Source organism: Panulirus ornatus, chromosome 5 (genome assembly GCF_036320965.1).
Source record: "Panulirus ornatus isolate Po-2019 chromosome 5, ASM3632096v1, whole genome shotgun sequence".
NCBI lineage: Eukaryota > Metazoa > Arthropoda > Malacostraca > Decapoda > Palinuridae > Panulirus > Panulirus ornatus.
Genome location: NC_092228.1, coordinates 44673653 through 44686448, shown reverse-complemented (window position 1 = coordinate 44686448; position 12796 = coordinate 44673653). Strand labels below are relative to the sequence as shown.

Sequence of the window (12796 nt, the reverse complement as noted above, 5' to 3'; positions counted from 1 at the left end):
ATGGAGACATCACACACCCCTGCCGCAAACCTACATTCACTGAGAACCAATCACTTTCCTCTCTTCCTACACGTACACATGCCTTACTTTCTCCATTGGTCCCCAGGTCACGGTGGAGTGTCAAGAAAGAATGTATATATATAATGTATATAATATATAATGTATATATATATATATATATATATATCTCCCATTGGTCCCCAGGTCAGGTTGGATCCCTCTCTCAGAGATCGCCAGGTCTTCCCGTTTAACGAAAAAGGTGTCGAGCCAGAGGATACGCCCTCCACTTCTTCGTCCAGAGCCACCAGCTCCTCCCTCAACCATCACTCCAGACCCCCTTCATGGCCCAGCTGGTACACAGGTGGTGACCACCAGCTCCTCCTCCATCATTCCAGACCCCTTCATGGCCCAGCTGGTACACAGGTGGTGACCACCAGCTCCTCTCTCGTGGCTGACCTGCTACCAGAAGGGAGGGGCCCGCGCTGACCTGCTCTGACCTGACCTGCCGTGTCATGAGGTCACCCACTATGCCGGGTCAAGTCGTAACCTCCCGCTTCAACCATACGGACGCCTTCCAGGAGGGTAGTGGCGTCTTCCAGGAGGGTAGTAGCGCCTTCCAGGAGGGCCGTGGCGTGTTCCAGGAGGGTAGTGGTGCATTCCAGGAGGGTAGTGGCGTATTCCAGGAGGGTAGTGGCGTGTTCCAGAAGGACAGTGGCGCCTTCCAGGAGGGTAGTGGCGCGTTCCAGAAGGGCAGTGGCGCCTTCCAGGAGGGCAGTGGCGCCTTCCAGGAGGGTAGTGGCGCCTTCCAGGAGGGCTAGTGGCGCCTTCCAGGAGGGTAGTGGCGCCTTCCAGGGGTAGTGGCGTGTTCCAGGAGGGTAGTGGCGCGTTCCAGGAGGATATTAGCACGTTCCAGGAGGTCAGCAGCGGCAGCCAATCAGCATCCAGGGAGTACAACAACGGCTCGTCCTGGACCAATGACGGCCTGCTTCTGGTCCTGGAAGACGCCAGCAACGAGGCCAACTGTTCGAATCCCTTGCACCTGGCGACCGGTTCTTGTGGCAACTTCACCGTCCCCTCCAGCCTCACCAACACAACCACTCTCCCTGGGGACTCCTACTTCTTCTATGAGGTAAGTCCCCATCATACCCCATGGTCTCTATGAGGTAAGTCCCCATCATACCCCATGGTCTCTATGATGTAAGTCCCCATCATACCCCATGGTCTCTATGAGGTAAGTCCCCATCATACCCCATGGTCTCTATGAGGTAAGTCCCCATCATACCCCATGGTCTCTATGAGGTAAGTCCCCATCATACCCCATGGTCTCTATGAGGTAAGTCTCCATCATGTTCCATGGTCCTGTGAGGTAAGTCCCCAATCATGTTCCATGGTCATGTGAGGTAAGTCCCCATCATACCCCATGGTCTCTATGAGGTAAGTCCCCATCATACCCCATGGTCTCTATGAGGTAAGTCCCCATCATACCCCATGGTCCAGTGAGGTAAGTCCCCATCATACCCCATGGTCTCTATGAGGTAAGTCCCCATCATACCCCATGGTCTCTATGAGGTAAGTCCCCATCATACCCCATGGTCTCTATGATGTAAGTCCCCATCATACCCCATGGTCTCTATGAGGTAAGTCCCCATCATACCTCATGGTCCTGTGAGGTAAGTCCCCATCATACCTCATGGTCCTGTGAGGTAAGTCCCCATCATACCTCATGGTCCTGTGAGGTAAGTCCCCGTCATACCCCCATAACCCTTTGAGGTGAGTCCCCACCATAACCCATGTCTCTTTGGGGTGAGTCCCCACCATAACCCATGTCTCTTTGGGGTGAGTCCCCACCATAACCCATGTCTCTTTGGGGTGAGTCCCCACCATAACCCATGTCTCTTTGGGGTGAGTCCCCACCATAACCCATGTCTCTGGGGTCAGTCCCCACCATAACCCATGTCTCTGGGGTCAGTCCCCACCATAGCTCCCCCTCCCATGATATTGATCAGACAACACTTCCATTGATCAATATTGATCATACACCACCCCCACTGATTAATACAGCATTGATCATCGTTTGATCAGTACAATACTGATCATACACCACAACCACTGATTAATACAGCATTGATCATCGTTTGATCAGTACAATATTGATCATACACCACAACCACTGATTAATACAGCATTGATCATCGTTTGATCAGTACAATACTGATCATACACCACAACCACTGATTAATACAGCATTGATCATCGTTTGATCAGTACAATATTGATCATACACCACAACCACTGATTAATACAGTATTGATCATCGTTTAATCAGTACAATATTGATCATACACCACCCCCACTGATTAATACAGCATTGATCATCGTTTGATCAGTACAATACTGATCATACACCACCCCCACTGATTAATACAGCATTAATCATCGTTTGATCAGTACAATATTGATCATACACCACAACCACTGATTAATACAGCATTGATCATCGTTTGATCAGTACAATACTGATCATACACCACCCCCACTGATTAATACAGCATTGATCATCGTTTGATCGGTACAATATTGATCATACACCACAACCACTGATTGATACAGCATTGATCATCGTTTAATCAGTACAATATTGATCATACACCACCCCCACTGATTAATACAGTATTGATCAGTGCATCACGTTCGATCAGTACAATATTAATCCTACAACACCACCGGTGGTTTAATCCAGTATTAATCATACATCACCACTGATCAATACAGTGCTCCTCACACCCCCTTGCTGAAGACCATATTGATCATACGACACGACCAATGACTCAATATTGATCACTCAACTTCAGTATTAATCAGAATGATATTAATCCAATAGAGAATGAATGATGTATATTAATGAGGAGGATGAACTGCCAGGGTACGACTGGCGGAAAAGGGAGGTAATCCCTCGCTTTAGGAGGGCATATCCACCCTTAAAGGCTCCTTAAGGTGAGATCTCGGATATATGTCGTTTTTGGGGACATGGTCGTCTCGTCTGGAGTCGTGTTTTGGGGCCTCGTTTGAGGCAGTCGTTGAACAGATGTGTGTGTTTTTAGAAGAATGCTTGTTCGTCTGTATGTGTTTGAAGTGGGTAGTACGACCCTTGAGCACGACGGTACGACGACCCTTGAACACGACGGTACGATCCACGAGCACCGTCGTGCTCAAGGGTTGTACCGTCGTGTTCAAGGGTCGTATACCGTCGTGCTCAAGGGTCGTACCGTCGTGTTCAAGGGTCGTCGTACCGTCGTGCTCAAGGGTCGTATACCGTCGTGCTGAAGGGTCGTACCGTCGTGTTCAAGGGTCGTATACCGTCGTGCTGAAGGGTCGTACCGTCGTGCACAAGGGTCGTCGTACCGTCGTGTTCAAGGGTCGTACCGTCGTGCTCAAGGGTCGTACCGTCGTGTTCAAGGGTCGTACCGTCGTGTTCAAGGGTCGTACCGTCGTGCTCAATGGTGTCGTACCGTCGTGCTCAAGGGTCGTACCGTCGTGCTCAAGGGTCGTACCGTCGTGCTCAAGGGTCGTACCGCCGTGCTCAAGGGTCGTACCGTCGTGCTCAAGGGTCGTACCGTCGTGCTCAAGGATCGTACCGTCGTGCTGAAGGGTCGTACCGTCGTGTTCAAGGGTCGTACCGTCGTGCTCAAGGGTCGTACCGTCGTGTTCACGGGTCGTACCGTCGCGCTCAAGGGTCGTACCGTCGTGCTCAAGGGTCGTACCGTCGTGTTCAATGGTTGTATTGTCGTTCTTAAGGACCATACAGGCTCTCACTGTATATATGGTCCTTGCTAAGACCATACAGGCTCTCACTGTATATATGGTCCTTGCTAAGACCATACAGGCTCTCACTGTATATATGGTCCTTGCTAAGACCATACAGGCTCTCACTGTATATATGGTCCTTGCTAAGACCATACAGGCTCTCACTGTATATATGGTCCTTGCTAAGACCATACAGGCTCTCACTGTATATATGGTCCTTGCTAAGACCATACAGGCTCTCACTGTATATATGGTCCTTGCTAAGACCATACAGGCTCTCACTGTATATATGGTCCTTGCTAAGACCATACAGGCTCTCACTGTATATATGGTCCTTGCTAAGACCATACAGGCTCTCACTGTATATATGGTCCTTGCTAAGACCATACAGGCTCTCACTGTATATATGGCCCTTGCTAAGACCATACAGGCTCTCACTGTATATATGGTCCTTGCTAAGAGCATACAGGCTCTCACTGTATATATGGTCCTTGCTAAGACCATACAGGCTCTCACTGTATATATGGTCCTTGCTAAGACCATACAGGCTCTCACTGTATATATGGTCCTTGCTAAGACCATACAGGCTCTCACTGTATATATGGTCCTTGCTAGGACCATACAGACTCTCACTGTATATATGGTCCTTGCTAAGACCATACAGGCTCTCACTGTATATATGGTCCTTGCTAAGACCATACAGGCTCTCACTGTATATATGGTCCTTGCTAAGACCATACAGGCTCTCACTGTATATATGGTCCTTGCTAAGACCATACAGGCTCGCACTGTATATATGGTCCTTGCTAAGACCATACAGACTCTCACTGTATATATGGTCCTTGCTAAGACCATACAGGCTCGCACTGTATATATGGTCCTTGCTAAGACCATACAGGCTCTCACTGTATATATATGGTCCTTGCTAAGACCATACAGGCTCTCACTGTATATATGTTCCTTGCTAAGACCATACAGGCTCTCACTGTATATATGGTCCTTGCTAAGACCATACAGGCTCTCACTGTATATATGGTCCTTGCTAAGACCATACAGGCTCTCACTGTATATATATGGTCCTTGCTAAGACCATACAGACTCTCACTGTATATATGGTCCTTGCTAAGACCATACAGGCTCTCACTGTATATATATGGTCCTTGCTAAGACCATACAGGCTCTCACTGTGTATATATGATCCTCGCTAAGACCATACAGGCTCTCTCTCTCTCTCTCTCTCTCTCTCTCTCTCTCTCTCTCTCTCTCTCTCTCTCTCTCTCTCTCTCTCTCTCTCTCTCTCTCTCTCTCCGTCGCCAAATTTCAGATGGCAAATTTTTAGCACCCGAACAGTTTTTGAGCTGCTGGTTTACCTGGTAAATCCATTATGATGTAACACACTTTATCCTTCAGGTGATGTGTTTATATATACATACACACACACTCATACACATACACATACACACACATATATACACTCATACACACACACATATATACACTCATACACACACACACATACACACACATAAACACTCATACACAAACACAACACACATATAACTCATACAACACATCACAACACAACACATACACACATACACAACACACACACACACACATTCACACACACACACACACATATCACACACATACACACATACGCATAACACACACATACACACACATATATACACTACATACACACACACATACACTCAATATCACTCATACATACACACACACACATACACAAACACATACACACATCATCACACACACACACACACACACACACATATATATATATATATATATATATATATATATGGGTTCCCCACATCCCCCATGGTCTCTAGGGGTAATCCCCATCATACCCCATTTCTTAGTAAGTCCCCATCAACCCCAGGTCCAAGTAATCCCCATCATCCCCCAGGGTCCTAGGGGTAAGTCCCCACATACCCCATTCTCTATGGGGTAATCCCCATAAACCCCCTTTCTCTATGAGAAAGTCCCCATCATACCCCAGGGCTCTTGGGGTAACCCCCCCAATATTCAGGGCCTTGGGGTAAGCCCCCCATCATCAGGGTCCTGGGGTAATCCCCATCAACCCCTTTCCCCTGGGGTGTCCCCCTCCCCCAAAACCCCTTTAGTGAGTCCCCCCATAACCATTCTTTTTTGGGGTAGTCCCCCCCATAACCCATTCTTTGGGGGTGAGCCCCCACCAAACCCATTCTTTTTGGGGAGTCCCCAACCCCAAAACCCCAGTCTCTTTGGTGATCCCCACCATAACCCATGTCTCGGTACCCCCACCAAAACCCATTCTTGGGGTAGTCCCCACCATAGCCCCCCCCCAGTTTGTCAACAACCTTCCTTGATCAATATTGATCATACACCACCCCCAAAACCCCTTTTTAATACAGTTTTATCATCTTTTCAGTCAATACTTCATACACCACATCCACTATTTATTACACTTGATCATCGTTTTTCTCAAAAATTTCATCCCCACAAACCCTGAAATACAGCTTGATCATCTTTTCTACAATACTTATATACCCCCAAACCACTGTTTAATCAGCTTTGTATCTTTTATCTACAATATTATCATACCCACCCCACTGATTAAACAGATTGACATCTTTAATCATACAAATTGATCATACCCACCCCCACTATTAAACAGCTGATATCTTTTGATCAGTAAATACTGAAACACCACCCCCACTATTAATACAGATTAACATCTTTGATCATACAATATTATCATACACCACAACCACTGTTTAATAAAACATTGATCACGTTTGATCGTAAAATAGATCATACCCCCCCCCCCACTTTTTTAAAAAGCATTGACTCTTTATCGACAAATTGATCATACACCACAACCACTATTATACAATTATCATCGTTTATCATACAATATTACATACACCACCCCCACGTTTAATCAGATTGATCACCCCGTTGATCAAAAAATTTTTAACCCTAAAACACCCTTTTAAAACCTATTAATCATCACACCACTATATACAGCTTACCCCCTTTAAACCATATTGATCATACGACAACCAAAACTCAATATTGATCACTCAACTTTATATTAATCAGAATATATTAACCAATAAAATTAAGATGTAATTAATAAAAACTCCAGGTACGACGGGGGAAAAGGGTAATCCCTCCTTTAAGGGGATTCCACCCTTAAACTCCCTTTAAAGGGAATCTCGGATAATTCTTTTTGGGGAAAAGGGCTCTCTCGATCTGTTTTTGGGGGCCTCTTAGGGAACTTTAACAATGGTTGGTTTTTTTAAAAAATCTTTTCGTCTTATGTTTGAATGGGGATACACCCCTTAGCAAAGGGACACGACCCTTAACACGACGTTTCATCCACAGCACCCCTCGGGCTCAAGGGGGTACCGTCTTTCAAGGGGGTAACCGTCTGCTCAAGGTCTACCGTCGTGCCAAGGGTCGTCGTACCCTCCCTGCAAGGGGCTATACCGTCGTGCTAAGGGGCGTACCTCGTTTTCAAGGTCGTTAAAACCGTCGTCTAATCCCTACCGTCGGCAAGGGGCTACCGTCTGTTCAAGGGGCGTAACCTCTCAAGGTCACCCGGGGTTTAAGGGGCGACCGTCTGTCAATCTACCTCTTTTCAAGGGTCGTACCGTCCCTGCTCAACGTACCCCTTCAATCGACCCTCGTGCTAAGGGTCGTACCGCGTTTCAAGGGGCTACCGTCTGCCCAAGGGTTTGTAGGGGGTAAATTTAGCCTAAGGGGGAATTTTTTTAAAGGGGCGTAAGACCTCAGGCCCCACTGTTTTGGGCCGTAAAACCAAAAGGGTTTACATAATGTCCTTGCTAAGCCTACCTTCCTGTTTTAAATTTTTCTTTAAACCATACAGCCTCACTTATTATGGGCCTTGCTAAACCTACAGGCCCACTGTATATATGGGCCTTCTAAAACCCTACCTCTCACTGTATATATGGTCCTTGCTAGGACCATACAACTCTCACTGTATATATGGTCCTTGCTAAGACCATACGGGCCCTCTCACTGTATATATGGTCCTTGCTAAACCATACAGGCTCTCACTGAAATATAGGGTCCTTGCTAAGACCAACAGGCTCTCACTGTATATATGGTCCTTGCTAAGACCATACAGGCTCCACTGTATATATGTCCTTGCAAGACCATACGGGACTCTCACGTATATTTTGTCCTTGCTAAGACCATACAGGCTCCACTGTATATATGGTCCTTGCTAAGACCATACAGCTCTCACTGTATATATATGGTCCTTGCTAAAACCATACAGGCTCTCACTGTATATATGTTCCTTGCTAAGACCATACGGGCTCTCACTGTATATATTCCTTGCTAAACCATACGGCTCTCACTGATATATGGTCCTTGCTAAGACCATACGGGCTCTCACTGTATATATTGTCCTTGCTAAGACCATACAGACTCTCACTGTATATATGGCCTTGCTAAGACCATACAGGCTCTCACTGTATATATATGGTCCTTGCTAAGACCATACAGGCTCTCACTGTGTATATATGGTCCTCGCTAAGACCATACAGGCTCTCTCTCTCTCTCTCTCTCTCTCTCTCTCTCTCTCTCTCTCTCTCTCTCTCTCTCTCTCTCTCTCTCTCTCTCTCTCTCCGTCGCCAAATTTCAGATGGCAAATTTTTAGCACCCGAACAGTTTTTGAGCTGCTGGTTTACCTGGTAAATCCATTATGATGTAACACACTTTATCCATCAGGTGATGTGTTTATATATACATACACACACACTCATACACATACACATACACACACATATATACACTCATACACACACACATATATACACTCATACACACACACACATACACACACATATATACACTCATACACACACATACACACACATATATACACTCATACATACACACACACATACACAAACACATACACACATACACATACACACACACACACACATTCACACACACACACACACATATTCACACACATACACACATACGCATATACACACACATACACACACATATATACACTCATACACACACACATACACTCACATATATACACTCATACATACACACACACACATACACAAACACATACACACATGCATACACACAAACACACACACACACACACATATATATATATATATATATATATATATATATATATATATATATATATATATATATATATATATATATTCATGCAGTGCCATGAAAACTTCCTTAATCACATAATCATTGCTCACAAGCCACCTCTCTCGTGTGAACTGCTTAGAAAGAAAGAAAGAAAGAAAGAAAAAAAAACAGAGATATTTTCAGTGGTTAGGAAAATATATAAAGTGAATTTTGCACCTCCGTGTTGTGAGGTTATTTGAGGGGAGGGGGGGGGGGGGGTGTGGGCCATTTTGAGCCCTTTTACTAAACTGTTATGTTGCCGACAAGGGCCCTTGGGATGGGGGGGGGTGGTTGGGGGGGAGTTGGCCCGGCCTTGCCTGGAGGGGGTGGGGGTTGGGAGGGGGTGAGGGGTGGTGTTATGTTGCCGACAAGGGCCCTTGGAGTGGTGGGGAGTTGGCCCGGCCTTGCCTTAGGGGGTGGGGTGGGAGGTTGTGGTGGGGGGGAGTGTTATGTTGCCGACAAAGGCCCTTGGAGTGGGGGGGAGTTGGCCCGGCCTTGCCTGAGGGGGGTGGGGGTGGGGTTGGGAGGATGTTATGTTGCCGACAAGGGCCCTTGGGGTTGAGGGGTTGGGGTTATTTAACCAGACATTCCGCTGGCAGAGACACGGTGTGTGTAGACATTGCATGGAGAAGGCCTTTTATTTATTTTGGCCCTTTTTTGGGGGGCCTTTTTTGTGTGTGGCCTTTTTTTCCGGCCTTTTTTTGTTTTTTCTCCCCCCTGCAGACGTAGATGTGGTGTTTATACATGTGTGAGATGGGGGAAAAAATCCTTAGCAGTTTTGTGACAGTCAGTGGATGTCTAATTCCACCTTTTATTATTCCCCTTATGGGAGTGTGGGTTGGTGTAGTGAACCCCCCTTGAACACGATGGTACGACCCCCTTGAACACGACGGTACGACCCCTTGAACATGACGGAACGACCCCCTTGAGCACGACGGTACGACCCCTTGAGCATGACGGTATACGACCCTTGAGCACGATGGTACGACCCCTTGAGCACGATGGTACGACCCTTGAACACGACGGTATACGACCCTTGAACACGATGGTATAGGACCCCTTGAGCACGACGGTATACGACCCTTGAACACGACGGTATACGACCCTTGAGCACGACGGTATACGACCCTTGAGCACGACGGTATACGACCCCTTGAGCACGACGGTATACGACCCTTGAACACGACGGTATACGACCCTTGAACACGACGGTATACGACCCTTGAACACGACGGTACGACCCTTGAACACGACGGTATACGACCCTTGAACACGACGGTATACGACCCTTGAACACGACGGTATACGACCCTTGAACACGACGGTATACGACCCCTTGAACATGAGGGTATACGACCCCTTGAACACGACGGTGTACGACCCTTGAACATGACAGTACGACCCTTGAACACGACGGTATACGACCCTTGAACACGACGGTATACGACCCCTTGAACATGAGGGTATACGACCCCTTGAACACGACGGTATACGACCCTTGAACACGATGGTATAGGACCCCTTGAGCACGACGGTATACGACCCTTGAGCACGACGGTATACGACCCTTGAACACGACGGTATACGACCCCTTGAACACGACGGTATACGACCCTTGAACACGACGGTATACGACCCTTGAGCACGACGGTATACGACCCTTGAACACGACGGTATACGACCCTTGAACACGACGGTATACGACCCTTGAGCACGACGGTATACGACCCTTGAACATGACAGTACGACCCCTTGAGCACGACGGTATACGACCCTTGAACACGACGGTATACGACCCTTGAACACGACGGTATACGACCCTTGAGCACGACGGTATACGACCCTTGAACACGACGGTATACGACCCTTGAGCACGACGGTATACGACCCTTGAACACGACGGTATACGACCCTTGAACATGACAGTACGACCCTTGAACACGACGGTATACGACCCTTGAGCACGACGGTATACGACCCTTGAGCACGACGGTATACGACCCTTGAACACGACGGTATACGACCCTTGAACATGACAGTACGACCCCTTGAGCACAGAGGTCACGACCCCCTGAGCACAGAGGTCACGACCCCCTTTTGGGTATAAGGCTTTGACCTTTGACCTGACACTTGGGGGGGGTCATATAGACCAACCCCCCTTTTTATGACGTCAGGATGTTTTCCACCTATCAGCGCCCCCGTTTCATGGCATAGATAGAGCTGTCAGCCAATCGTTGACCTGTTTACATGTGATCCACGCCTGTAAACAGAGCTGTCAGCCAACCACAACCTCGCTTACATGTGGAAGCGTATGCTAACCAATCATCGCCTCGCTTTCATAAGGCTTCGAGAATATATATATGTATATATACACACACACACAAGCCCCTCCCCCCCCCGTCACCTGTCAGCCAATCAACGTCCAGCTTTCATGAAGCATCGCGAGGCGGGTGTTCAAGACCCCGCTATTGTCGGCCAATCAAAGCCTCGCTTCCATGAGACCTCGGGAGTGCAAAGAGGAACTTTCAGCCAATCACAGTCGTGCTTTTTTCTTTTTTGCGCGCTTGCTTTTGATGAGCCAATCAAGGACGCTCTTACACCAATATTGTGACCAATGAGGGGAGGCTCAGAACACCGCGTGCTATGTAGAGCAAATTCAAGCAAGTCTCTCTCTCTCTCTCTCTCTCTCTCTCTCTCTCTCTCTCTCTCTCTCTCTCTCTCTCTCTCTCTCTCTCAGCTGTTCTGTCTTATCAATTCATCTATCTATCTCTCTCTCTCTCCATCTATCACCATCTCTCCCAGCCAACCTGTCAGTCAGTCAAGCAGTCTATCTATCTATCTATCAGTCTATCTATTCATCTATCACCAACTCACCCAGCCAGCCTATCTATCTATCTATCTATCTATCTATCTATTGATCGATCGATCTATCTATCTCTTCGGTGGTTTAGTCAATTACCAGTTTTACTCCCGCCCTTATGACACTGACTCAGACCCCCTGATAGATAGATAGATAGATAGATAGAGAGAGAGAGAGAGAGAGAGAGAGAGAGAGAGAGAGAGAGAGAGAGAGAGAGAGAGCTGAAGACTCCCTCCACGTTCAATTGCTCTGTGTGTGTGTGTGTATGTGTGTGTGTGTGTGTGTGTGTGTGTGTGTGTGTGTGTGTATGTGTGTGTGTGTGTCTGTGTGTGTATGTGTGTGTGTGCTGGGTGGTTTATTTTCATCGTACTCATGTAATGATTGTAATAACCTTTCTGTACACTATGTGGGAGGGAGTTCTACACTCTTGGAGCCAGATGTAATTGAATACGTTTTAATATACAACGAAGAGACGGAGCTAGGACGTCATTTAGTTAAATAAGAATATATATATATATATATATATATATATATATATATATATATATATATATATATATTCATTTTTTATTTATTTATTTATTTTGCTTTGTCGCTGTATCCCGCGTTAGCGAGGTAGCGCAAGGAAACAGACGAAAGAATGGCCCAACCCGCCCACATACACATGTATATACATACACGTCCACACACGCAAATATACATACCTATACATCTCAGCGTATACTTATATATACTCACACAGACATCACATATATACACATGTACATAATTCATACTGTCTGCCTTATTCATTCCCATCGCCACCTCGCTACATATGAAATAACATCCCCCTCCCCCCTCATGTGTGCGAGGTAGCGCTAGGAAAAGACAACAAAGGCCCCATTCGTTCACACTCAGTCTCTAGCTGCCATGTAA

At 46.8% G+C, this 12796-nt stretch overlaps 1 protein-coding gene across 1 annotated transcript in view; it reads left to right on the top strand.

The window, feature by feature from the left end:
- Positions 1-527: 527 nt before the first annotated feature.
- LOC139748813 (cardioacceleratory peptide receptor-like) overlaps positions 528-12796 on the top strand; it is a 114000-nt gene continuing 101731 nt past the window's right edge. Inside the window, exons 1-2 of the mRNA XM_071662243.1 lie at positions 528-729; positions 813-1129. Of these exons, the coding sequence (XP_071518344.1) occupies positions 528-729; positions 813-1129 (519 nt within the window). The remainder of the gene's footprint in view (positions 730-812; positions 1130-12796) is intronic.